At 55.8% G+C, this 27,409-nt stretch overlaps 2 protein-coding genes and 1 long non-coding RNA gene across 3 annotated transcripts in view; 1 reads left to right on the top strand and 2 right to left on the bottom strand.

Annotated features, from left to right (window-relative positions):
• The window catches only part of TMEM120B (transmembrane protein 120B), a 43,829-nt gene extending 39,607 nt beyond the window's left edge, over positions 1-4,222 (top strand). Inside the window, exons 11-12 of the mRNA XM_068990293.1 lie at positions 83-151; positions 650-4,222. Coding sequence (XP_068846394.1) covers positions 83-151; positions 650-763 — 183 coding nt within the window. The 3' untranslated portion in view covers positions 764-4,222. The remainder of the gene's footprint in view (positions 1-82; positions 152-649) is intronic.
• On the bottom strand, positions 2,309-16,205 carry RHOF (ras homolog family member F, filopodia associated). The gene is made up of 5 exons (XM_068990294.1): positions 15,880-16,205; positions 15,484-15,571; positions 5,342-5,451; positions 5,120-5,254; positions 2,309-3,837 (listed from the first exon to the last, which is right to left on the bottom strand). Exons 1-5 carry the CDS (start codon positions 16,021-16,023, stop codon positions 3,673-3,675), a joined length of 642 nt encoding a protein of 213 aa, XP_068846395.1. The 5' UTR covers positions 16,024-16,205; the 3' UTR covers positions 2,309-3,672.
• A 1,335-nt stretch (positions 16,206-17,540) lies between these two features.
• Positions 17,541-24,472, bottom strand: LOC138094126 (uncharacterized). The gene is made up of 4 exons (XR_011146207.1): positions 24,348-24,472; positions 24,200-24,235; positions 22,326-22,422; positions 17,541-18,663 (listed from the first exon to the last, which is right to left on the bottom strand). It is a non-coding gene; the product is annotated as an uncharacterized lncRNA (long non-coding RNA).
• Between the last annotated feature and the right edge of the window lie 2,937 nt (positions 24,473-27,409).

Below are 27,409 nucleotides of genomic sequence, written 5' to 3'. Positions count from 1 at the left end.
CTTGCCCCTGCCCCCTGGGCTTTCCCGCCTGGGTCTCAAGGGGACTCAGGTGAGCTGAGCAGTGCCTGCTTCCCCTCTCTAGTTCTGGCAGCTCTACAATGCCGTCACATTGTTTGAGCTCTCCAGCCATGAGGAATGCAGAGAATGGCAGGTATGGTGCTCGCACGTGCGTGTGTTATGTGTGTGTATGTGTGTCCTGGGGCCACCTGGGGAGAATTCCTTCCCCGGCTCCCCTCCCCACCCCTCCGCTCTGTGGGGATCTGCAGTAGAGAGCTCACTGCTCTGGGGGCCTAGGAGACTGGGGCAGGAAATCTGAGGGCCCCTGGGAGCCCCTCAGAGGTCTGAGAAACACCAAGGAGGGCGCTGGGGATAGGAGGTGAAGGGGGAACCCCCTAGGACACTGCCTGACCCAGAGGACTCACACCTCTCACCCAGGTGGCTCAGATCCCTGCCTTCTGCTGGCAATCCTTGAAGTTCTCAGGGAACTTGTCCTTAGTGGTTCTGGGGTCCCAGGGGGCACTGGTGTGTGTGTGGAGTGTGGGGGGAGCATCATTTCAACAAGGAGAGCTGACCTCTGCCTTCTCTCCCTTCTGTTCTCTGCCCGCCTCCCCCACCCTGGGGCGCCCCCTCCTATGCACCACCCCCCCAGGTGTTCGTGTTGGCACTGACATTCCTTGTCCTCTTCCTCGGCAACTTCCTGACCACACTCAAAGTCGTGCACACCAAACTCCAGCAGAACAGAAGCAAGGCCAAGAAGCCGTGAGCCACGGGGCTAGCGCCCCTCGAGACCCTGGACTTTGAGACTGCAGGGGATCCCAGGCGGCATCCTTGCTGCCCGTCTCCTCCCCAACAGCGCCAGTGACCACTGGCAGCGGTGACCTCAGGGGCCAGTGCTTCACTGGGAGCAGGGCCAAGGCCCGGTGTCCGGCTGGACAAGAGGAATGTGACCCCAGCCTGTTGGCGCAGTATTAGCCAGCCCCAGCCTTCTATTTATGACATATTTAATATTGCCTGCCCCCTTCCCTAGAATCTGCTGCCCTCCTTCCCCCGCTGCTCTCTTGAGACTGGGTCAGTCTTCCTGGGAGGGGGCGGGGGGAACTAAGCCTCAGGGACCCCCTCTGTTCCCCTTCCTGTCACTGAGCCCGTCAGGTTTGGGCTTCGGATGTGCCTCGCTGGGGCTGGGTTTCCGCTGATCTGCTAGTTACTGAGTCCCAGGTGGGTGGAAAGAAGCCTCTCGGTGTCCTGCGGAGCCTCCCTCTTCAGGCGCTGCTTCTGCTGTAAGCCCCCGGCGGCCTCCGGGGTGTTTCAGCTCTCAGAGAACCACTGTCCGTCCGTGCCTCCTCCTCGTGCTTCCTGAGTCTCCTCTTGCTGCCTGCCAGGGCTTGGCCTGAGGCAGGGGAGTTTTCTGAGGGTCACCACCAGAGGGCACCCCTGCACTGTTTGGTTGGTTTGAGGGCATGTTTCCCTCCCACCCACCCCCACAAAGTTTGGGTCCACTCTTGTGGGAGGGGTGCTTCCTGACCCCCACTCCTCAGCCCACCTTCCCAAATTCATGCAGTAACTCAGGGAGTGGGGACAAGATTCTCAGCCCTGGTTGGGACTTAAGCCAGCATGGAGGTCACCTGTGCTTCAGGCCTCCCCCCTTCACCTCAGAGGTTGTGGAATGTGGTGGGGAGGAGGGGCGAGTCTGAGCAGGCTCGCTTTGTGGAGGTCATCCTCTGGAGGTCATGGCAGGTCTGCTGGTCACCTCATGTTAGGTTTTCTATCTGTGAAGAAGCCAAAAGTTTTGGTTGCATTTTCTGCGTCTTCTCGTATGGGCTTCAGCTGCCCTTAACAACTTACCTAGAAATATGTTGGTCAGAATTCACAGATGGTGTCTGTAGTCATGCTCTGGCCCTCGAAGGAGTTTAAGTTTTCAAAATATGGTATTTCCCCTCCCTCCAGTAAGATCCTACATGAAAAATCCAGATTTCTACTTTCTTTAGAGAGATGGAAAGACCTAGAAACATTCCCATAGAGCAGCATTTGGCTGGGCTGAGCTGCCTTGTCTAGGGTGGGGGCTTGCTTTCTAGTTCGCCCCACCACTTTCTTTCATCCCTACCCTACTTCACTCATTTGGGTCTCCCATCTGGCCCTTTAGGAACTTGGGTTTGCCCCAGACTAGGAGTTGGCAAACTTCTTCTGTAAAGAGCCAGATGGCAAATATTTTAGGCTTTGAGGGCCAGATGGTCTGTGTCACACGAGTCTGCCGTTGGAGGGCAAAGGCAGCCAATGGATAAATGAATGGGAGTGGCTGTGTTTCAATAAAAGTTTATTTACAAAAATAGGCAGTGGCCAGACTTGGCCCATAGACTGTAGTTTGTGGACCTCCTCTGTCCTAGACCATCCTTTCTTTGTCCACGAAGCTCTGGACTGAATGCTCTGTTGACTCCCCCTAGGCATGGCAGGGCCTTGGGGAACCTAGGTAGGGTAGGGTAGGTTTTATAAGTCTCTTTCTCAGGCCCAGTGGAGGCCGGAGCACTAGGCAAGGCAGGGGGCATAGGCAGAAGATACGAGGGAGGGCAGGAACCACCCAACGCCATGATCTCATATTAGGTGAAGCTGATTCCCCGGCTTATTCAGGAACCACCAGCTCACAATCTCTGGGGCACCGACCCGACCCAGACCCCAGACCTTTCGGGAGGTTCAGTGAAGCTGTGCTGGGGGTTAATCAGGAAGTCTCCCAGGAGGCCAGGATGGCCTTGGTGTGTGGTCTCCACACCTCGGCAGCAGGGGGCGCTGTTTGGGACAGACGGGAGCCAGTGCCATCCTTCTGCGGGTAAAAGAAATCTGTAGAGACCTGACTTGCCCAAGATCACTCAAGAGCTGCTGTTACTTTTCATCTCGGGTTTCTGGCAAGTTGTGGCCAGGGTAGGGTCACAGACGCTGAGCACGGATCAAATAGATGGTCCAGGGAATACTTCTTGCTTTTAGAGAGAGGTTCCTCTCTGCCCCCTCTGAGTCCAGCTCTGGAAAGATGGTGGGCAAGCTGAAGGCTGAGACTGAAGTCCTCTGTATGAGGCGGAGGAGGGAAGGCCCCCATGTCCAAGGCTGAGACCTATGTTTTTCTGATAGGCCCCAGGCCCACCGTGGTGCCCGAGTTCCTGGGCGGAGGAAGCAAGAAGCTGGAGGTTGTGACCCTGCCTATTTCGGGGGCCCAGGGAGGTGGGTGACTTGGGAGAGCAGGCTTGGGGGCCCTGTGGAAGGCTGCCAAGTCCACCTTTATCCACGTACCAGACGTTGTTTCTCGTTTCAGGCATGGGCTTGGAGGACCTGTCAGGTGTGCAGAGGGGGAACACACAGCTGGGGGCTGGTTGTGACAAGGGCCCTGAGTGCCGGGGACAAGTGCTGGTTCCAGGATACAGAGGAACCGAGGGCTGCACCCCCACCCTCACCACTATGACCATACAGGCTGGAGGGGAGTGTGTGGTCAGAGCTCCAGCTGGGAAAGGAGAGAGTTCCAGAATGTTCCAAGAGCCTGGCCACAGGCTCCAGACACTAGGTCCTGGAGGTGCTCGACGCCAAGTGCCCTTCGAGAGCTGGGGCAGGGGTGGGGTCCGGGTAGCAGCTTGGGCCTGGGGGCCTGGGCCCTGTCAGTTCTGTTGTGAAGGCTGCATGCCCTGCCGGGAGCTGTCAGAGCAGCAAGCAAAGCCGGTGTTGTTTCTGCCGCTGTGCCTTTTTCAGAGCGCTGAGGGCAACCTTGGCGGCCTCCCGGAAGACATCCTCCACATTCTCCCGAAACTTGGCAGAACATTCCAGGTAGAGGGCGGCCCGGATCTGCTCGCAGGCGCTTTGGCCCTGGTCGGGGGAGGGGCTGGGATTAGACCCGGGGCCTCGGGTGCCTCCTGTGCGACCCCACTCACGAATTTGGGGGCTTCCTGGGGCCACGGTCCTCCCCAGGGTGTGCAGATGGGCCATAAGGGCTGGTTTGGTGTGGCCCTCAGGCTGTAGCTACTGGGAACTCCGTCCTGGCCTCCACCCCACACTCTCCCCAAACTCAGGCAGAGACGAGCTGACTTCAGCCAGGAACTGGGGTGGTCTGTTGTGTCTGCCAGGCCTGTGAGAAGCGTTGAAGGCCTCAAGACATAAGGGCTTCCTACATGCCTCTCTCCCCTCTCATCTCAGAAGCACAATTTAAGCAACTGAGCTGGCTATTAGAGTAGAAAGAAAAATACTTCTAACACAAATTTATTAATGCCTATTCCTTTTGATTAAACTTTTTTCATTTTCCTTTGTGTTCCTTTTCTTCTGCCACGCCTCACCCAGAAGGCTGCAGGGTTTGGTCATGTTCCTGAAAGGAGCCCTGCTTTCCAACACAGGCCTGCCCCTCCAGGCCTCTGGGCGATGGGACAAGATGGTGGTCAAAGGCTCAGGCTCTGGGGCCAGAGTGACTAGGGTGGGATCTTGGCTCCAATTCAGGTTAGCTGTGTGACTCTGGGCAAGCTACTTAACCTCTCTGAGTCTCAATCTCTACTCTATAAAAGGGGGGGTGGGCGTGCAGTAACAGTGCCTGCCTCAAGGTAATAAGGATTAAATGAGGTAAGTAATGTGCTCAGATAAGTGGTCTATTAATATTAATATCTAAAAATTATTATTCTTAGGGAATTCCCTGGTGGTCCAGTGGTTAGAACTCAGTGCTTTCACTGCTGTGGCCCCAGGTCCAATCCCTGCTTGGGGAACTAAGAGCCCACAAGCTGCTGGGATGGCAAATACACGTGTGCACGCTAAGTCACATCAGTCGTGTCCTACTCTGCGAATCCATGGACTGTAGCCTGCCAGGCTCTGTCTATGGGATTCTCCAGGCAAGAATCCTGGAGTGGGTTGCCATTTCCTTCTCCAGGGGATCTTCCCTACCCAGGGATCGAACATCTGAATCTCTTACGTCTCCTGCACTGGCAGGCAGGTTCTTTACCACTAGCACCACTTGGGTATATGATTTTTAGAATCTTGCTGCCTTCAGCTTCCGAAAGGTCACTAAGGCACACCAGATGCAGAGGCCAAAGGCCTGGGAGGCTTTTGGCTATGGCTGTGCACGCGGACTCAGGCTCCTCGTGGGGGGTGGGGGAGGGCCCCTAGTCACCTGTGTGTAGGTGATGGGCTCCAGCTGGGCTGCCCGGAGCTTGCGCAGCTGCTCCTTGTCCTTCCTCAGGTCTGTCTTGCAGCCGATGAGCACCATGGGGATCCCACGACAGAAATGTGTGACCTCAGGGAACCACTGTGGAAGGGGAGGGCAGGCATCAGGGCTAGGGCCCCATCTGGCCCCATTTCCAGAGGCAGGCGGGGCTGGGAGACGGGGCCTCACCTTGATGAGAACGTTGTCGTAGCTAGTGGGGTTCATGACGTCATAGCAGATGAGCACAAGATGGGTGTTCTGGTAGGACAGGGGCCGAAGCCGGTCGTAATCCTCCTGCCCTGAAACCACACAGCAGGTGGGGGTCAGGGAGGTGCCCCTTACTTCTCCACCCGAGTCCCCTGCCTGGGCTCAGGTGGGGTAGGGGTTGGGGTCTCCTGGGCAATTGACTCTGTGTCTCGGCCTCGATTTCTTCAACTGTAAAACAGAGGAGACAGCCCACAGTCCTGGACCTTAGGGAAGATTACACGAGATAAAAGCAGGGGCTTCCCTGGTGGCTCAGTGGTAAAGAATCTGCCTGCTAATGCAGGAGACCCAGGTTTGATACCTGATCTGGGAAGATCCCACATGCCTCAGAGCAGCTGAGCCCGTGCACCGCAACTATTGAGCCTGTGCTCTAGGGCTTGGGAGCTGCAACTACTAAAGCCCAGACCTGTGCTCCCCAACAACAGAAGCCACCACAGTGAGAAGGCCACGCGCTGGAACAAAGAGTTGCCCCGGCTAGAAAAAAAAGCCCATGCAGCAACAAAAACACAGTCAAAAATAAAAGCCGTGCGGTGCTCTTGTGGTGCTCAGAGATGGGCCTGACTGAAGGGTCAGTGCTGGGAAATAGTTAGCACTCATGTCGGTAATGATCACCACCCCTCACTTCCGTCTTCATCCCTGATGCTCAGGTTTAAGGCTCAGACTCTGAAGAAACCGAACGCTTCCCCTCCCGAAGTTTCAGAGCAGTGGGGTTGGGTGGGCCCAGAACACTGCAGTTAACCGTGGAGGGTGCCCTTGCCCCCTGCAAGCTGAGAGGGGCATGGCCTCTGGTTATACTCCTGTTGCCATTCTGGCCCATGCTAATAGGAGGGTGGGGGGACTGCGGGAGGTGACGGGCATTTGCCTGCCTGGGCCCACCCAGCACTGGTTGTCAACCCTGCACCACATGACTCACCAGGGGAACTGATGGCTTCTGATACATCAGCCCCTCCCAGCACCAAGTGAATCAGGACCCAAGCTTGGACTTGGGCAACAGTGGGCTTGGTTTTTTTCAAAAAAAGACCTCATTTAGTAATTTATTGACAGTTTCAAGCTTACAGAAAAATTGCAAGAGTGCAAAGAATTCCCTTACTCCTTTATTCACTGGGGCCTCACGTTTTGTCCACTTGTTTTATCTGTATATAAACACTTTAAACCACGTGAGAAGTAATCGCAGACCTTTGGCTGGCTGCTGCTTCTCCCCACCCCCACCCCAAACTCCTAGAGATTTCCCGTGTGGTTTTTCTAAGAACAAGGACGTCTTCTCACTTACCTCAATACAAGTATGAAACTCAAAAACCAACACTGAGACTGTATTCTTCTAACCCAATCCACTAACTGTGTTCGGATTTCACCAATAACGTCCTGCAGAATTTTTTTCTGTTTCAGAAGCAGGCCTGGGATTACACACTGCATGTGGTCCCCATGGCTCAGTAGTTTTTTTTTTTTTTTTTTTAATTGAAGGATAATAGCTTTACAGAACTGTGTTGGTTTCTGCCAAACATCAACATGAACCAGCCATAGGTATACATATGTCCCCTCCCTCTTGAACCTCCCTCCCTGGCTCAGGAATTTTTAAAAACTCCCAGAGTGAGAAGTGAGAGTCTTTCAGGCCCAGGGGCAACCCCTGGCCACCTCTGCAGAAAGACTCAGGCAGTGACTTCCTTCCAGGGAGCACGGAACACCCAGCCCAGGAATCCCCACCCTGTCCTTTAGCCTGTGGGTGCCAGGGTGACACCAGCCTGCCCTCTGACCCCTGCCTGCCCAAGGCCTCTCAGGACAAGTGGCCTCTCCAGAGAGCACAGACAGGCCATGTCCTGCTGGTGATGGCACAGCTGCCATCTTTCCCACTGGCTCCCCATCAACCCAGGGACCCCTGACAGTGTGCAGTGGCCGAGAACCCAGCTCTAACGATGGCTGGTCTGGGAGGACTGTCTAGGCTGTCCTTCAGCCCACGTCCCCTCAACACCAGAGAAGGGATTAGGGATAGTCTGCGCCTGGCAGACTCGGGCCCTCCTGCCCTCATCGCCAGAAAGCAGGAGAAATCCTTGTAAGATGGTGGAAAACGGGCCAACATGCTGCTCTAGCCAATCTCCCCTTTCCACACACATCCCCAAACTATCCCCTCTCCTGACCTCTGTGAACATCTTTCTAGACCTGCACTGTCCGATAGGGTAGCCACCAGCCCCACCTGGCTACTTTAATTAATTAACATTAAAAATTCAGGTTCTCCAAATGTAGCACTGGCTACATTTCAAGTGATTAACTCATCCAAGCCGTCGACAGTCTCCTGCATCGCCTCCTCCTCAACCCACTCTCCACCCGGCGGCTGAATGGAGGGGGTGGGGTGGTGTGTGTGTCTGTGTGTATGCGCGCACTAAATCGCTCAGTCGTGTCTGACTCTTCGACCTCATGGACTGTAGCCTGCCAGATTCCTCTGTCCATGGAATTTTCCAGGCAAGAATACTGGAGTGGGTTGCCATTTCCTATTCCAGGGGATCTTCTCAACCCAGGGATCGAACCCAAGCCTCTTCCCACCTTCTGCACTGGCAGATGCATTCTTTACCACCGCGCCACTTGGGAAGCCCCTGAATGGATGGTAACAAAAGTAAAATCATGCCCCTTCCCTCATCTGAAACACCTTCAATGGCTCCTTATTGGTCTTCGTGGAAAATCCAAGACTCCCGGTTATTGACATGACTTCCAAGCCTACCAACCTTGGCTTCACCCTCCTCCCACCTGTGCCCCTAACCCCCATGCACTTCGGTCCAATCTTGCTGTTTCTTGAACTCATCAAGCTCTCATGTCACACCTGGAATCCTTTTTCCTTATTTCCCCATCATTTGCTTCCAAACATTTTAAACAATCACTCACCATCCATAGTTATTTCCTTTATCAAGATAATCATTTCTGTACCTCTACTTATTGATAATCCCACGTTATGCATTACAGGTTTTTTTTTGTTTTTTTTTTTTTTTTTGTTCACAACCCGTGGCTTGTGGAATCTCAGTTCCCAGACCAGAAATTGAATCTGGGTCATGGCAGTGAAAGCCCAGAATCCTAACCACTAGGCCACTGCGGACGTCCCCTCACATACTTCTTACAGGGCCTCTGCCTCTCAATGATTAAGAAATCTTTACACCATGGACTTCCCTGGTGGTCCAGTGGTTAAGAATCTGCCTGCCAGTGCAGGGGACACAGGTTCAACCCCTGGTCCGGGAAGATTCCACATGCCTCGGGGCGACTGAGCCGGTGTGCCACACCTACTGAGCCAGAGTGCCTAGAGCCTGTGCCCCACAACAAGCCACGAGAGCCTGCACACCCCAGCTAACGAGCAGCCCCTGCTCGCCACACCTAGAGAAAGTCTGTGCCAGCGAAGAAGACCCAGCGCAGCCGGAAAATTAATTAAATTTTAAAAAAAAAAAAAATTTTTTTTTAAGAAATCTTTACAACAAACATCTGATGTGCTAATCAGGGAACTCCTGAATCCTCCTATTTGCATATAATGAAACATGAGCCAAGAAGTGACCCCCCCACCACCACCCCGGAGGTCACCGAATCAGAGCCAGGCCTGACTCCAGGTTCACTCAGTTCCAAGGCCAGCATTCCTTCTGCTGATACACAGCAGTGCTCTCTTCTGCTCGGTAGTACGCACAAACCGGTTTGAGGCCTAACACACACTCTGATTCCCCTTAGAAACACGGCAGAAGACAAGCAGTTATGAGACGGGACTACTGCGTGCCGATGTCTGTGCCGACGTCTTCCCCACCTTGCCCGGCTGACTCCTCAGAGAGGCCCTCCCTCACCACGCCAAGTCCGTCCCCACCCTGTCTGGCCACAGTCTGTACTCTCACGTTTATTCGTTTACTGCCTGTCCCCTGGCAGACTGTAGGCACCCAGAGGGCAGGGACCATGTCTGTCCCTAAACATCATTCCTGGCACCGGGTAGGTGTCCAGTCACTACTGGCTGGTGGGCTGTCTCGAAGTCGTTCAACTCTTGTCAGATGCAGCAGGGACCAGGGAGGTGAGAAGGTGCCCCTGGGCTGAGCAAACTGGGGCCTGAGCTGACTGCAGCAGGCTCGATGGGGGCCGAAGTCAGGCTGGTAGAAAGAGGAAGTCAGACCAAGCCTGCTCCTGGCGAGGGCCCCTCCCTTGCTGTTCCCTCTTCTAGAACGCTCTTCCCAGGTGACAGCATGGCTCACTCCCTCCTTTCCTTCAGGCTTCTGCAGAGGTGTCACCTGCTTCCTTCAAAGCAGTTCCAGACTGCTTTGAAATAAGAGTGTCCTTTGCCATCTGTCCCATGACCAACTATGGCTTTAATTTTCTTCCTAGAAAGGACTTCACTACCCAACATCATTTTTTTTTTTTTTTTTTGAGGGGGGAAGTGTTCCCTATGAGTACATAAGACCCTGAGATGCCAGCCATCTCTGTACACGTCACTGTTACATCAATGGGTACACACACAAGCTCAGTAAACATTTGGGGGATGAAAGAACAAATGAGCGGGTGAATAAAGTGTAATGATCATTTCTGTAGCTTTCAGGCTTGCAAGGGCATTTCATTTCTATCACCTGTGTTAAATTTTTTTTTTGGCTGCATTGCTCAGCTTGCAGGATCTTAGTTCCCCGACCAGGGATCAAACTTGTGCCCCCCTCACCCCATCCCACTTCAGTGGAAGGATGGATTCTTAATCACTAAACCGTCAGGGAAGTCCCACCTGTGTTAATTTAAGCAGTCACCCCAGGAGGGAAGCTGGGTGGGGCAAATTCTTCCTGTTAGGAGCCCATGTGGCTGGGGGTGATTTCAAGGTCACAGACAGGTTTCCTGTGAGCTGAAGCACAAACTCAGTCCCCAGTTCCAAGGTCAGCTGCCAGCCCAGCCACTCTAAACACTCCAATCCTCCCAGGAAGCCTTTCAATTGGGAATTCACCTCTGGACCTCAGTTTTCTCATCTGTGAAATGGACATGTGAGGAGTAGGTGGGCCTGTGATAATAATAGTGAAAATGGTTAGTGTCAACAGTATTTATCGGCAGTGCTCACTCATCACATGCCAGGCCCCATTCAAAGCCTTTTGTATGCATAGACTCATCAATCTTCACTATGATTCCTCACTACCGGCTATCGGGTTTGGGGTTTTTTTTTTTCCCTTTTCTTTTCTTTTTTTGGTCTCATCACATGGCTTTGTGGGATCTTGGTCCCCCAACCAGGAATGGAACTCAGGCCATTGGCAAGTGAAAGCTCGGAGTCCCAACCAATGGACCCACAGGGAATTCCCACTACTGGCTATTGTTACCCTCAATTTACAAATGCAGAAACTGAAGCAGAGAGAGGTGAAGTGACTTGCCCAACATCACACAGCCAAAAGGAAGGTTCGTAAAGGATAGAGAACCATAGGGAGGGCTACTGGGTTGCTTTTCTCTCAGGGCACTCCAGAGGATAGGAAGCTGTCCTTATTCTACAAGCCCCAGCCGTGACCAGGTGGGGAAAAGGCTGCCAACAAGGGAGGAACTCTGGGAGAGGATGGGTAGCCAGCCCAGATCCTAGTACCTCCTCTGGGTTGCCTTCTTGGCTTGACTGTGTCTGGCTCAGCTTCCCCAGGGGTCAGTATGCAGGGACCAGGACTGCAGAGGATAGACTTGCAGGTGCTGCTGACGTTGTTTCTTTGGGAGTGGAGTATCCTGGACACCACTCCCCTATGAGTCAGGGGAACCAATATCCATCATGTTCCACGTGACTTATGTTCCATGATCTTGGCACCTTTCCTGCCTGGGCCTCAGTTTCCTTATCTGAAAAAGGGGGTGATAACCCTGTCCTTGATCTTGGAAGTAAAGGACTTGTAGGCTGAGCAATGCTGGCCAAAGGTGTGGTTACTGTTGAAACAGAAACTCACAAGGGACAGAGGCCTGGGTAGAGGATTCTAACCCCAGATCGTTGGACCCACAAACTCTAGGGGGCCTCCCAGCCACAGGTGATACAATGACCTTTCCCATTTACCCACAGTGATTCACAGGCTTAAAGGGGCAAGTCATCTGTCCAGAAGAGATGAACAGGGTTCCACTCTGGCCTCTGCAGATGGGCTTTTGTGGTTAAAAAAAGCCCCCAAAGGCCTTCCCTGGTAGTCCAGTAGCTAAGACTCTGTGCTCCCAAGGCAGGGGCCCTGGGTTTGATCCCTGGTCAGGGAACTGGACCCCACATACCACAACTAAGAGTTTTCACGCTACAACTAAGACCCAGCACAGGTATATAAATTTGAGAAACAAACAAAAGGCCCCGAGTTATGTGCAAAAGGATGCATTTGCTTCTGGCAAGAAAAGGTTTTCTGGGCCACGGTGCCCCTTGAAGCTGCCTATCTTCCTGAAGCTAGTGTGCTGTGGGGCAGAGGAAGTGAGGCGAAACTCTTGCCTCACGCAGGGCATTTCCTTTGTGGGAAGCTCGGCCGTGGCAGGTATTGTGTCGGGGGGCATGGTCTCTAAGGTCTGGTGCTGCATTGAGGAGAGGGTGTCCTTGGAGCCACAGCAGTCCCCAAATGTGCCAGAGGATACCGACTGGGCAAATAATTCCCAGCTCTGGCCAGGGTGTTGGTCAGGGTAGGGGTGCAGGCAGTGTGAGAAGCGGAAGCTGCCAGAAGAGGAACTCACTTCTGTATTAGCGCTGCTGGGGCCCCCCCAACCTGTGTTTCCTCCCGCGGAGAAAGGAGCGGCTGGTGCTTGGGTGGCCCGGGCCTGGAACTCAGACCACGCTGCTCTGACAGATCTGCAGGGTCAGCTCCCCCGCCTCTGGGGCTCCTGGCTCTGAGACACCCGAGTGGTCTGTGATTCCTGTCTTAGCAACTTGCTTTGCCCCCCACTTGTCCTACCGTTCCTGTCTCAGGTTGGGAAGGGGCCTGCAGCTCCCCGCGTCCCAGGGCAACTCCACCCTGCCCCACCCCTGGGCCCCACCCCAAAGCCCAGATAACTGTCTCTGGCTGGTGTCTTAACATCCCACCTCGCCCCACATCTCCCCTCTCTCTGCCCAGGAAACTTCAGACTTCACCGCAGTTTCCGGCCTCTGAGGCGGCAGATGAGCAGCTAAAGCAATGGGTGCTTACAGCTCCCGCCCCCTTCACCTCTGAGAACTGAGAGCTCCGTCCCCCTCACTACCTCTCTACAGGGGTGTCTGTAACTGCTTCCGCCGGATAGAGACAAGCAACCAGACTGTCCTCCCACACAGACCCCTGTGGGCAGGGTCCTGGGTATGGAGAAATTTTGCCTCCCAGGGGCCACCCCATCCCACAGCTCTGGGTACCACTGGTTGGTTGGAAAGATGCTTTCTCCTGTCCTCCACCCCTCACCTTGGGGTCTGGCCCGTCAGGTTCTAGAACCTTCTACAACAACCTTTACAGGACTCATCTCCACCTTGGCCACTCCCTTCACCCTCTCAGTCTCTATCTTCCTCTAGTTGGTCACCTGGCCGTCTTTTCTGCCACTTTCTCCTGATATCTGTCGACCCCAAAGGCAGAGACCAATCTCACCATCTTTATCACAAAGGACCTTCTCCAGAGATCTCTATGCACCCAGGATTCTTCTTCACTTATTCATTCCACAAACCTTGCTCTGGGACAAGTGCTGTGCTGGGCACTGGCATGTGGAAGAGGAATGACCCAGCCTTTCCTTCATGCTCCTCTAGATAACAGGGCTTTCCAAGACACAGCAGGACACTCTTGAGGGAGTAGCCACATCACTCCCCACCAGAATCTCTCTCCTGGGCTATCCCACTGATTGTAAGGCCAGCCTACTTCCCCAGAACACTAATGAGAGGTTCAAAGCCCAGGTCTGCTTTTCTGCTGCCTGGAACAGTCCTGCTGGGAAAGCATGGGTCGGGGCTGGCACAGAGCTCTGCAGGCCACTGGTTCAAAAGAACAGGCTTGGGGTCGGGCCTGGGCCTGAATGGCAGGAGGATAAAAAACTCCCAATAACACTCAGTGAGCTCTTTGGAAGAGGCAAAGCCTGTGCTAAGCACTGTACATCACATGACTTTGTCATCATCCTCACAGCTATTTTAGCCCTGTTTACAGAGGAGGAAGGGGCTTCCCAGGTGGTGCAGTGGTAAAGATTCACCTGCCAATGCAGAAGACGCAAAGACATGTTCGATCCTGTGTTAAGAAGATCCCCTGGAGAAGGGTATGGCAACCCACTCCAGTATTCTTGCCTGGGATATCCCATGAATAGAGGAGCCTGGTGGGCTACAGACCATGGGGTTGCAAAGAGTCAGACACAACTGAGCATGCACGCACACACAGAAGAGGAAACTGAGGCTCAGGTGTCCCCAGGGACATACAGCCACGAGAGCTGGCATCAAAGCCCAGGTCGGACTCCAGAGCATACAGCAGGAAGCTGTGGGCAGGTCATCACTGCCCTGGGTGGTCACCGCTTCTGACGATTGAGAAGACGCTCTCCCCACCCCTCCGGCACGAGCTCTTAGTGAAAACCCTGCCTTACACCAAGCAGAAGCTTGCCAGAGCCTCTTCATGACAATGTACTCTGATAAGTCTTTGAGCATCTTCTTCCGGGTTAAGCGAGAAAGACCAGAAGTGGTCCCAGCACTGGGTCTGCTGGGGGAGGCTGTGGTGAACATGAGCCCCAGGGATCTAAGTGGAGAAGGCCTGAGGGGAGAGCAAGGAGGAGCTGGTTCATTCCTTGCTCTGACCCTCCCTGCCCCACTAGCCCTCCACCCAGAGCGGAGTTAATGAACCTCCCCCTACCTGGGTCCCTGTGAAACTGAAAGTGCCCCAGACACACCACTGCTCTTGGGGCCACGCCTTTGGGAATTACTCAGCCACCTTTGGCTTTGCCAGTTCAAGAGGCTGGCCCTGTTCTGAGGGCGGCCCTACACGGTGTTCATCCAACAAGAGAGGTTCCTTAGGGGCCACTTGAGGGGGGACACACCCACAAAGTCAGGAATACAGAAGAACCTGGGTCTGGGAGAGCCCCTTTCCCGAACCTTTCCAGGGTGGAATGACAGATGCTACTGGTTGCCTTATGGAGAGGTGCACAGTGGGGTGGGGGATTTTGGTCTCATCCAAGGGCAGTTGGAAGATTTCACTTTATACAGACAAGGCTTGGCTAACAGGGCACCTGATGACATGGATCCACACAAGTCATTAAACCGTCACAGAGGCTGGGTGAGGCCCCAACTGGGGATCCTAACCTTTGCTCCCCAATGTTGATTCAGCCCAGAGGGAAGTCGGGGCATGAGGTAAGCTCCTCGAGGGTACCAGCAGCAGCAGTGTTACTGGAATCTTCCCATTGGCTGTGCTCCCCCCACCATCCCCCAACAACAGGGACGCTGAAGACTGTGAGGGGATCTGCACCAATACACTTGCCTTGGGAGCTGCAGGTGGCAGAAAGAACCTGATTTTGGACCTACATCCCCTAGAGCTCTGCTCCTTCTTCCGCGCCAAGAAGAAACAGAAGTGTAGCCACAGAGTCCGAGAACCACAGGCTCAGAATGACAGACCACAGAATTCCAGAGCCAGACCCCACAGTCCATGGAATCCCAGAAACAGGGGACTCGGAATTTATAGCTACAGGGCCCTAGAGTCTCAGGACTGTCAGCCACAGAACCCTGGCGTGACAGGCTCTGATCTGAAGCCCAGAGTATTCTACAAAATAGGACCCAGAAATGCAGCCTACGAATCCTTAGCAGCAGGGGACTCAGATCAGCAGCCCACGGAATCTTAAGAGACCACAGCATGTAACACACGACATCCTGGAACCTTGGTAAACAGAAACAAAACCCACGGTTTTCTAGAACCACAGGAGAGGAACGACGCTGTGAGCCCTCAGAACATCAGCACTAGAAGGGCAGCGCAGAAGCTCACCTCTTCCAAACACCCTCCTTTTACAGATGGGGTGACTCTGTCCGGCTTCCAGCACCACCCAGCCAGGCGGTGGTGAACGGGTTCCCAGCCAGCTCCTCTCGAGGGTCCGGAGAGGCAGGAAGGCGGGCGGGATGGCCCGGCGGGGGGATTCCCCTCAGGGGGAAACCCTGCAGGCGGACCCTAGGACCCTCGCCGCCCAGACGCACTCACCGGCGGTGTCGTAGAGGTTCAGGGTCACCTCCTTGCTGCCCACGGTCACGCTGGCTGTGTACTTCTCGAACACGGATGGGGCGTAGTGCTGTCGGAGAAGGGGTCATGTCGGTTTTTAAGGGGTGCAGCGGGTGCCCAGGTTCCAGCTGGACCCCCACCCCTACCTTCCATCTTCACCCGATCTGGCTCAGCCCCACACCCCTACTCTGCTGGGCTCTGGAATTCCCGAGGGGGCGCCCCTGGGTGACGGCAGCCTCTTCGTGATCAGGATGCCAGGGACCTGGGGTCCGGGCTCGGGGCGCAGGCTGAAGTCCGCCCGTCGCCCCTCGTGGTTCCAAGTCCTTCCCCCAATCCCGCCCCCAGGCTACCTGCCTGCAGCCCCCCGGCGAGCCTCACCTCGGGGAAAGAGCCCTGGCTGTACACCATGAGCAGCGAAGTCTTGCCGCAGCCGCCGTCGCCTACGATCACAATCTTCAGCTCCTTCCGGCCGGAGCCCGGGGCGGCGGTTGCGGCCGGGGCCGGGGCCCCAGCAGCGTCCATAGCCAAGAGCCGGCAGCACTGGCAGCCGCTCGCCGGGTAGAGCGCTGGGGTTGAGCGATCGGAGGCGGGGTGGGAACTGACCCAGGGGCGGGGCTAAGAGAAGCCCCGCCCTCGGCACCTCCTCCGCCAGGGAGCCAACCGGACTGATTTGTCTCATTCCCAGGGAAACTGAGGCAACTGAGAAATGGAGAGCTCAGCGGCAATGGCAGCTCCCATCTCCCCTGCGCATCACTGTGCGCCCCTCACCGGCAAGATCCGATCGTTTCCGCCTCTTCCTGCCCGGGATCCTTGATTGGCAGGCTGTCTTCGGGCAGAGACCCTTTGATTGGCCGATTTGACCTCCCCATTGGATCGCATCCTTTTGATTGGCAGGATGTCTCCAACACGCCGGTTTGAGGAGCCTTGGTCTCAATCGCTAGGAAAAAGCCCCCACCTGCGCCTCGCCCCAATTATATGGCCTTGGGGAAGTCCGCTCTGACTGCAATTTCCCCCAGAAGGTAGCATCGGTGGTGCCCAAGATCCTAGCATGAGGGTCAAGTCGGCCCACCTGATCGATCGGGCCGTCTGGGAGTCTGTGTGCGGGCTGGGGAATAGCAGTCCTGCTTACCTATCACCCCACTTCCCAAAGGTGGAGGTCTGGCGCCCTCTGCCGGGCGATGGCATAGCCGCAGCGACTTTGGGAACAGGTGAACAGACCCAGAACAATGTCCGCGTGGCCCCAAAGCACGCGGGCGGGAGCCTCTTTCTAGCAAGGCCCAGAGGCGTGAGCAGAGAAAGACTCCGTCAAGGAGGGGACAGGGAAAGCCAGGGTAGATGTAGTTGCTATCAGCTGGGCCCCCTTTGGTCCACTTCAGAGTGATTACCCCCACCTCCACCAAGACAATTTGTTTTCTCCAGACAGCAGAAATACCTATCCTGCTCAAGCTGTCTCCCTAACCCTCCTACCCCATGACCACAATGGCTATTTGCTGAGCATTTACTCTGGATGAGTACTATCAGGGAGGCTGGCTGAAACCACCCTGCCCCCATCCCTCCTTGCACTTTGGGCTGTGCTTTGCACAAATTAGGCCAGTGGTCCGGAGTTGCAGAGGGATCCCGAAGAGCAGGTGTGTACCAGACAGGCACCAGGGCATGGTTAGGTGAGAAAGCAGGGTCTTTCCCAGCTAGGATAGGATCTCTGATAATTTCCTCAGAGAAGGGCTGGCAGGACTCAGGATCTTCTTGCCCCCACCCCGAAGGCTCCCCATTTTCAAGCACTCAGCAAGGATCAGGTAAAGTTTATTTCCAGAGGAAGTTGCCAGCCTGGCAGTTCCATAAATGCCAGGTCAACGTTTTCAGCGGCTGCAAGGCATAATCTGACCACCAGATGGCAGCAGAGACTGCCCCTGGAAGCTTTCACAAAGCACAGCCCTGGGGAAGAGAGAAGCCCAGCTCCAGGCTGTTAAGAGAGCCCTCAAGAACCCCTAGAAAAATTTACAGCAATTCATTCATTTTTTGCAGTACAAGTTTATTGACAGGCAACTGTGTTCCTGCTTTTGAGGAACTCAGTCTCGGGGGAAGCAGTCTAAAGGAGTCTGCAAGATGTGAACTATTTAGACCAGAGCCCCTGAGGGATTCACAGAGAGCTGGGTAGTTAGTACATGAACTAAGCTTGGCAGTGCTGGCAGGAAGGAGTCAATGGAAGTAGGATGGGCGCCCAGCTTGAGTAAATGCATGGCGGCTGGAAAGCCCCATCAAGTTTGGCAATGGCTGGGGCGTGAGAGAGGCAAGCTATGGCTGTCAAGGAAACCAAGGCATAGACCATGGAGGCCTGGCTGCCAGGCTCAAGACAGGAGTCAGACACAGGCTCTGAACAGAAGAGCCAAGCCAAAGCTCTCTCCGGTGACTGAGGAGGAGCTGTGATTGGCTGGTGAGGCCATGGCGGGGGCCATCTCTGCACAGGGGCAGCCTGGTGCTGACAGGAGAAGAGGGGAAGAGCATCCCTCAGGGAGAGGCAGGATGGAAGACGGTTTTGAGAGGGGAGGACCACTTACCTTTGAGCCAACTGCAGGCTTGACCTTGTATCAGGGATCCTGAAGCTCAGGGAGTGACTGGGAGAGTAAGACTGCCTCATCTGGGAGGGTCATTGGGAGAATTTACTTAGAAGGGTCATCCTACTCTGAGCAAACTGTGGTAACTGCTCCAGCCTGAAGGGGGAGTCCACTTGACTTTCCTCAAAGTCCTCAGACCTGAGTTTCTACCTTTCCTATGAAATGAATTTCAACTTACAACAAATGACATAACACAGAGCCAAGAGGAGGGAAAGTGGGTCTTCCCAGCCTGGCCTGGGCCCAGGCAAGACAGCTGACACTGGCCCCAGCCTGCCCACCCACCCTGCCTGGCCAAGAGGTTGGCGGAGCCCCAACCCCACCCTGCAGGGAACGTGTTTGATTTGGACCTGGCTCCAGTGGTGGTGCAGGGGCTGGCTTTGTAGCTAAAAATAACCAGTGGCCAGGCCAGCTGCTCAGAGCTTCCTCAGAGGCACTGGGCCAGGGCAGGCCAGCAGAGGCACTGCAAATGCCCACAGGCCCACGGAGCCCTACTCCCTTACCTGCAAGACAATCTGAGGACCCAGGCCATTCTTCTCTTCACCAGGAATTCCTGGAGAGATTTGGGAGGAGAAGAAAAAAATTCTTTAACCTGGTTCTTGCCACAGAACTGTTGGGACACAGAAACCTAGAGTTGGCAGGTAAACGACTTGTGTTCACACTTAGGCCTAGGGGCTCTCCCAGTGTTAAGTCGTTCAGCCATGTCTAACTCTTTGTAACCCTATGGACTGTAGCCTGCTAGGCTCCTTTATCCATGGGATTCTCCAGGCAAGAATACTGGAGTGGGTAGCCATTCCCTACTCCAGAAGATCTTTCCAACCCAAAGACTGAACCCGGGTCTCCTGCATTGCAGGCAGATTCTTTACCGTCTGAGCCACCTGGGAAGCCCTGGGTGTCTAGTGAGGCCAACTGACCCCAGGAGAGAAGTAGGGCCAGATACACTTCTGTCTTATGAGGTCAAGGTCTGGCCAGCACAGATCAGGACAGGGAAGTGAACAGCAACGCTATGGCTTCCACTTCCCTAGTGCCTCCGGAACACTGTCGGAGGTCACTGCACACCTGAGGGGGTCATCCACCCCGTGTGGGACGGAAGTTAATGGAGCCATCCTCAGGTCCCAGAGATGGGAGGTGGCCCAGGGTGGCCTGGGGGATCAAAGCTGTCTCTTCCTGTGCTAGGGCTCTCCTCCAGGCTCGACATTTGGTAACAGGGTTGGGGGAGTGACTGCCAGAGTAAAAAAGCGGCCTTCATAAAGCCAGACTCAGAAACAGCTCAAGAGGTTACCCGCCAACCTCCTCCTCCTGGTTCACAAAGGGAGACCACTAGTCCTGGAGGGGCGGGATCTTGTCGAGGTCACTGGGCAAAAGGGGACAAGACAGCACTGGACCCAGGCGGCCTCTGAGATGGCCGGGTGCCCTCCACAGTCCAGGCAGACGCCGAGTTTCCACCCAGAGGGTCCGAAAGGTCGTACTCCACGCCGCGCCTGTTGGCCGACGGGCCGGAAGGGGCGGGGCCCTGGCGTCCAGTAGAAAGGCAGGTCCGGCCACCTCCCAGCCGCCCTTCCGCTGGCGTGGCCCTCTCCAGGCAGGCTCCACCGGCTGGGCGCCAGGAACGCCCCGCCCCGAGCTCGCTGGGTGACCGGTGGGCGGGGCCACCCTCGTGCGCAGGAACCTCCGTTTGAGGACCGATAGGCTGCCTCGCCCCTCCCTTCACCTAGGAGGTGAAACCAGCACGCGGACAAAGAAATTCAAGAGGGAGAAAAAAGGAAAAAGAAGCGAGAAGGGGGTACAATCCTTCCAGGTCTTCCGGACACCCCTCCCTTTCCAAGAATCACACCCCGACCCCAGGGGAGCGCCTCATTGTCCCCTAATTGGTCCGAGGGCGGGTGTGGAGGAACTGGAACTGGCTGTAGCCCTTCAGGCTGCTGCTGTGAGGGAAAGATTTCAATTATTTAACCATCCAGTGTCCACGGGAGGTAAAGACCCCTGGTCCGTGGAGCCCCAAGGACTCGATCAGAAAGAATGGAAGGACACCCTCAGGTGGCAGAAACGTCACCTGAGGATCGAAGAGAGTTGAACGAACACATCAGTGGCAGAGCAGAATCTAAACCTTAAGACTGGGACAAGTGTGGAACTCGGGAAGAGTCTCATAATATAGGATATTAATAATCTGAGCCTCACCAGCTTTTACAAAGTGCTCACTCTGGGTAGGGGAAAGGGAGTCTAGTGCCCAGTGTAAGCAGCTGCACCCCCTTCACCCGAGCAAAGGACAGGATGGACCAAATCCAGCTTATCTGGGATAAGACCCTCATGCGGTCAAGACTCGGCAGCCAGAAGGAACTACGAGTACCACGCTGGCTACTTTCAACCAGACAGCTTTACCGGCTCCTGGGCAGTGATGCCAGCAGACAGCTGGCACGGGCAAGAGACCAAAATAACCCAGACAGCTGGGGCGAGGGGGTGCCACGGACACAGGCGCTGGGCTGGAAGTCAAGACACCTGGAACCTCATTCTGACTGCTCGTGGTGGCCTCCTGACCTTGAGTAAGTCACTTCTACTCTCCCAGCTGCAGGGGGGGGACCGCTAAATCAGGACCCATTATGGAACAGCCTGTGGACTTGAGGAAGGGCCACCACCCCAACTCACACACTGGAGGAAAAACAGTGCTGGCCCCCAGCCGGCAGAAAGTCAGTCTTCCCCTTTGCCCAGAGACTTGGCCACATGCTATGGGGTGGGCTAGTGGGGGAGGAGCCTACAGATAGCCCGGCCACCTAGGAATGAAGGCCAACTATAGTGAAGCCAGAACGTGAGGCCGGCATCCCTTAATCGCACTTAATCTGCCCTCCACCCTTTACAGCAGGCTTCATTATCATCACTTTACACAGGAGACTCGCCCAAGGTCACCAGCACCCTGGAGAGTCAAGCCCACAGCTGCCTGACCCACAGCTTCCCTCGGTGAAGCACCAACACTGCCCCAGCAAAATTTCTGGGTCAGGCCCTAAGACTCCCTCAATCCTCAATTCAGCCCCCCACACTGAGGGATGGGATAAAAGTGAACAGAGCCGATCAGACTGGGAAGCCTGAACCCAAAAGGGGGGAGGCTGTGCAATCAGCAGGGACCCAAATGGTTCATCAAAGTAATCACAAACTAGAGCTCACATGGGGGAGGGGTCAGAGATCAAGGGCCACACTATCTCCAGCTGTGGAGCTTCCTGGAGATCAAGAGGACAGGAGAGCCTTCTCAATCACTGTGTGTTAGGAAAATAAGAGTTGCCATTACTACGGAAGCCCATGACTCTGCAACAAGAAATGTGGTCGGGGCTTCAAGTGCACAAGTTCAGGTTCTTTCAACACCCCAAGGTGTTACTCGGCACAAAGGTTCTCAAAATGTGTCTCCACTAGGCAGCCATGAGCATCACCTGGGAAATTTATTAGAAATGCGAGTTCCCAGGCCCCACCGACTGAATCAGAAACTCAAGGATGGGGCCTCGGAGTATTTTAACGAGCCACCCTTGTGATCGGATGCACACTTTGACAATCACTGACCCATTCGTTCGGATGGGGAAACGGGCTGAGAGACTGCGCTGCTTACGCAAGGTAACAGCAGGTAAAACGGCTAGCCAGGTTTCAAATTCGGGTTTGTTCAATTCTAGAAAGGACTTTGAGGGGGAGGGGGCTGGGTGAGATGGAATCGTGGGAATTTCCTGGAAGGAGACGAGTCAAGAAACCTCTTTCTTAAAGAAAACTGGCCCAGATCTCAGGTCCTTCTGTTCTTCACCTCCCTAGCAGCCAGACATTAGAAAGGAAGAGGCCAGTTTCATACAATCACCCCACACACCTCCAATGCGGGCCGGAAGGGAGGGCCAGCGCTGGGTCCGGTTTCCTGGCAGCCGTCTGTGCCTTTCAGAAGAGGCATCCAGGGCCCTCCCCCACCACAAAACACACGACTGGGAAATACTCTCCTAAGTGCAGCCTCTCCTATGCTGCTAAATACGGCAGAGAATTGCACGCCCCAAACTCCTGACAACAGAAGCTGACAGGCGGGAATGGATGGACCAAGCAGGCCCAGCAGGCAGCCGATTTCACACAGTCCCACACATCTGTGTGGGGGAGGGGCCGCAGAACCAGACTAGCGGGTTTGGGGTTCCCGCCCTCCCTGGGCGCCAGGCCAAAGCCCCCCAAATCGCCCTCGCAGGCTGGGAAAGGGCTCACACCTACCTTAATGTGAGGACTGGCAGAGTCAGACTAGACCTGCTTCTGCTGTCCAGAGGGCGGTCCACTCTGGGGGTATCGGGCCCCTTCTCCGGTCACGAGCCTAAAGAGAAAAATGGGAGGGTTTTTTTTAGGGCGTCGATGGCCACAACCCGGACGGGATCTCCTAGAGGGAAGAAGAGCCTTACAAATGCCGAACCCCCTTCCCAGCTGCCAAGGCGGCCCTCACTCTAAAATGGATGGGGGGCGGGGGACCGATGAGTCACGAAGGTTCAGCCGGAGCGCGGAGCTGCAGGAGGCGACTCATCTGCATTTCCAAAGGCCCGCCCAGTCTGCGTCCCCTCCCCCAGGAACGGCCGGAGGTGCGAGGGTTTACCCCACAGCCCTCCGCCTCGGGGGATCCCGGGCAAGGCCCGCTCCGCTTTCCCAGGCCCCAGCCCCTCACCCTACCCTCCCGAGCGCCGGTGGCCAGCACTGCCTTCATGGCCACCTCGGGACATCGGGGGCCTGCGTGAAGGCCTCACGCCCAAAGCAGGGGACAAAAGGGGGCTCACCCGCCCCTCGGGCTCGGCTATCAAAAAGGGCGGTTAGGGGGCCAAACGTGGGCGCCGAGGCTCGAGTGGGCAGCAGGGAGGGCCTGGGGTCAGAGCAGGGCCGCGGGGGGGAAAAGACGCCGCAGCCTCTAGAGCAGCCGTTCGGGGTCAGGGGGCGGCCTCGAGCGGCCCCGTGGCCCTTTGCTACTGGCTCCCGGACGGGAGGAAAGAAGAAAGGCCCCGCCCGGGAGCGAGGCCTCGTGCCCGCGGGGGCTCCTGAGTAGGGCGCGGGGTTTAGGGAGGCTGCGGAGCCCGCTCTCTACGTCTAAGCTTCCCCGGGCCGGGGGCATACCCCCAGGCGGCGGCCTGGAACGCGGGCGGCGGCCTCCCCTCCCCTTTCCCCCCGCTCCGGCGCCGCCGCCTCCTTCCCTCCTCCCGCCTGGCGCGCGGCGGCCGCCACCGCCCGAGCCGCGGGCGGCGCGCGCGAAATGGCGCCCGTCTGGCCGCCTCGCCCCGCGGATGCGAGCGCGGGAGCCTCGGCGCGCGACGCCCCCCAAGGCCGGCGGTCCCCCAAACGGCCTCGGAGACCAATCCCCGAGCTGGGGCACTGTGCCCCGCAGACTCTCAGGGCTCGGCCCGGCCGACGGACTGCCGCCTGCTCCGGGCTCCAAACGACAACCGGGGAAGGAGGAAGGAAGAGAGCGGCCGCCATTAGCCACCGCGCAGCCCGGCCCTGGCTCCGGCCCCAGCCTCGGCCCCAGCCCAGCCGGCGGCTCTGCTCTGAACCTGAAAATAAAACTAGTGTTTGCGAGGGAGGAGCGAGCGCGGACGGGAGCACAGGCAGCGCTCGGGCTGCAAAGCGGGAGAGATGCTGCGTCATGGTGCCAACATGGACGCCGGCCTTTTGTCCTTTTTTGCTTAGGAAGCGCAGGCGCGCCCAGGAGCCCCGAAAAGCCGGCTTCGGAGGGCGAGACCCCCACCATCAAAAGGAAAAGAGGCCTCAGGCCCGGAAAGAGAGGCTTCCTCAGCTTTTGTGACCCCCTTCTCAAAGCACTTCAATTTCTTCTCCCTATCAAGGCTCAAACCTAGAAAAGCGAGGGGAACTAGCGCAGGCGGCTCCATGGATGCCCCAAATCGCTGGGGAGGCCTTCCTCTTGCCTCCTGGGCAAAAGGGGCAAAGGGTCTGAAGAGCCCTCCTCGTGCCCCCAACACTCCCCGATCCGGCTGCCAAACGTGAAGCTCCAGAAACCTCCTCCCCTCAGCTCCTAAACATTTGCAACTCTTGGCCTTCTCTAAAAAACATTTCCTCGAAGGGGCAAAGACACTTTTTTTTTTTTTTTTACTTACCGCTCAGCCCGGTGCCATGGAGTCTGGAAGATCAAGCTGGGAGGAGGTTTTGGAGGTGTTATTGTGGGGAAAAAAAAAAATCTTTTAGGGAGATTGTTTAGTTGGAAATATTTGGGGGTAATGGTAGTGTCTTTTTTGTTGTTGTTACCTCTTTAAAGTTACACTCTCATGGCATTTTCTGCTCCTTCCACTTCTGCAAACTTTCCAGGGTTGGGTTGGCAAAAGGCGGCTTCGCTGAGGACTGTTTACTGCTCTGGATATAGCAATGGTGTGACCGTCATTAAGAGACAAAAGGCGAAAATACACAGTCAAATCAAACAAAAGGCAAAAGACGCACCGGCCATCCCAACTACCATAGAAACTACCCCCGAGTTAACGATGGTGTTTGGCTCGAACCAGCTAGGACTTGTTTTCCAGTTTTAATCTAGTTTCCTGTGACGGCTTTAGTCTCTTGACACAAAGAAGTCTTCCTTTCCCTCACAACCCCCCTTCCCCAACAAAGACGAGAAAAACAGTCTGTTTTTCTTCAAATAGATCGATTTTCAAAGAAAGTGTACCTGTTACGGGGAAGAAAGCTAACTAGCATTTATTGCTGTAAACATTTTCAAAAGTTTAAAACCTAGCTTTATAAAAGCAAAATCGTCTAAAAACATTTTAACTGGCTTATGCTAGACAAGAGCGACAAAGACATACATGCAGATGAAGGTTCAGAAAATTAAGGACATCTCAGCAACATTAACATGAAAACTGCACTGCGTAAGGACAGAATGGATTGGGTACTTACAATGTAAAAGGTTTTTAAAAACTTAAGAGTAACGACTGCTTACAGTTTTTTGTTGCTGCCATTTCGCTAAACCTGAAACTATACATTTAAAACATTACCTTGTTAAAAAGAGAGCAGAAGGAGTTAATAAGATGGCCAGTTTTAAGTGTTTAATAGAGGAAACTATATATATAAAAATTTATTGTTCAGTTAAGAGAATACAGATTAAGACAGCTCCAAGCTCCCCCCACCCACCCAAGAAAAAAAAAAGAGGAAAAAAATTAAATATGTCATTTACTTAGGTTTTTTGGAATTCAAAATTGTTAACTGCTGACATTAATGGTGTGCTATGACCTAGTTATACAAGACAAAGATGGATTCCAAGTCATAAGGAAAAATCCAGATCTTTTTAAAGTCTTCTTCATTCTTCCAATTTTGAGTCCTTTAGCTTGTTGACAAATGTTAAACACAACACTGAGGCGTCCTGAACGGGATGGTGGAGTCAAAGGAAAAACATTCCCCATTTGCAACAAAGGAAAAACCCACTTGGCCATTTAATTCCATTGCAGAAAAATGGCTCCCCTCATCTGTTGGCCTCTCCTTGGTGTCTGATGAAGGATGTTTTGAGATCAGCGTCTAATAACTCAAGCCCTATAGAAGCCGCGCGCTGATTGGCTGCCGCGCCCGGCCGCCCTGCTCCAGCCAATTACCTACCCACGGCCAAATTACAAACCCCGAAAAGAGCCCCAATATGAAATACACTACCACGAAACCCCAGCGAGGCGGCTCCCTCTCCTCGGCCGCCAGACAGGAGAGGCAGAGGGGGCTGCAAACGCGTCCTCGCGAAGCCCGAGAGCCTCGGAGTTGAACTCACAAAATGGAAGCCGCGCGCTGATTGGCCGCCGCCACTCCCGGACCTTTAATAAAGAAAGGGGAAGGAAAGATAAATGCAAAAAAGGGGGAATCGTTCCTCCGCCGGTGGCTGGAGGAAAGGAGGGGGTGCGGAGGGAGAAGCATGTGTTCACGACAATTACAAGGGCACTCCTCTCCAAAAATAAAAACAGAAAAAAGCTTCTATCACCCAGGTCCAGGCCAGGGCTGCTTCCTCCCAGGAATGTAAATGCTAATTTGGTTAAAATCCTGGTTTCCCCTCCCCAGCTCAGCTCCGGGGGGAGGGGGTCGCGGGCCAGAAGAGGAAGCCGTAGCCGAGATACCTCGATTGCAACTCGTCTGGGGGCCGCCTTGCCGCCCCTCACGGCTCCAGGCGTCCAAACACACAATCATACACACACCCCAAAACCAGCCCTTTCCCTTGGGCCCCCACGCGCCCACCTCCGGTCTTGGCAGTTTGGAAACAGTTTTGGAGGCCCGAGGCGCAAGCCGCGGCGGCCGCGGCCCGGAGGGTAGCCCCAGCCGCGGGAGGTAGAGCCCGGGGAGACCCCCCCCCTCCCCCGCCGCCAAGCCCCCAACCTAAGTCCCAGCAGAATAAATAAATTAAAAGGCCTTCCCCTGGGGAGGGGGGAGGCAGTGTGGGAGCGCGCGAGTGAGGGGTGGGGGGCCGCTGGGGCCCGGGGCTTTGGCGGCGCAGCTGCCGCCGCCGGGAGAGTGCCTGGGGAAGCGGCGAGGAAGGAGAGGGGAGGAGGAAGAGGAGGAGGAGGAGGAAGAGGAGGAGGGTGAGCGCTCGGGTCGGGCTCCTTAGCGGTGTATTGTGGGATGTGCGGCTACTGGGAGCCGAGCCTCCGCCGCCAGCCGCCTCCCGGGCAGCAGCAGCAGCAGCAGCAGCAGCGGCGGCGGCGGCAGCAGCTCCGGGCCCGGCAGCCGCGGCGGCGGCGGCGGCGCTCCCCCCTCCCGGCCCCCCGTCCGGCCGCTCCGGCCTCGGCTCCCGCGGGGGACACCATGTACTGGCTGGCGGCGCAGGGAGGCCGGCGCCCGGCGGGGATGTAAGCGCGGCTCGGGGAGGGAGAGGCCGCGGCCGGCAGCCGGGCGTCCCGAGCCCCCAGCCCCGGCCCCCGCTCCGGCCGACCGAGCGAGCGGGCGGGCGGCGCCAGGCCTGCCGCGAGCCCCGCGCCCGAGCCGGGCCGAGCGAGCGAGCGAGCTAGCGCCACGCCGGGCGGCCGGGCGGCCGGGCGGGCACCATGGGCCGGAGCCCGCGTCCTCCGGGTGCCCCGGGCCCCGCCAGTCCGCACCAGGGGCCCCCGGGAGCCCCTCGCAGCCGCTCCGAGACGGTGGCCGAGCGGGCGGGCGCCTAATTCTCCGGAAGGGTTATTCTCTCGCTCCATTCTTATTTTGGGGGGGAGCCAGCTCCTTTTGGGGCGCGCTGGTAAGGTGGGAGGGGGGTGGGGGGCTGGACGATTTGATTCTTTAGCGTGTGTGTAGAAGCGGCCGCCGCCGCCGCCGCCGCGGCGGAGACGACAACAACTTGCTCGTTTTCAGGTTGGGTTAACGGC

The sequence above is a fragment of the Capricornis sumatraensis genome, chromosome 17, assembly GCF_032405125.1.
Source record: "Capricornis sumatraensis isolate serow.1 chromosome 17, serow.2, whole genome shotgun sequence".
In the NCBI taxonomy this organism is placed as follows: Eukaryota; Metazoa; Chordata; class Mammalia; order Artiodactyla; family Bovidae; genus Capricornis; species Capricornis sumatraensis.
This window is presented reverse-complemented; position numbering and strand designations above follow the sequence as displayed.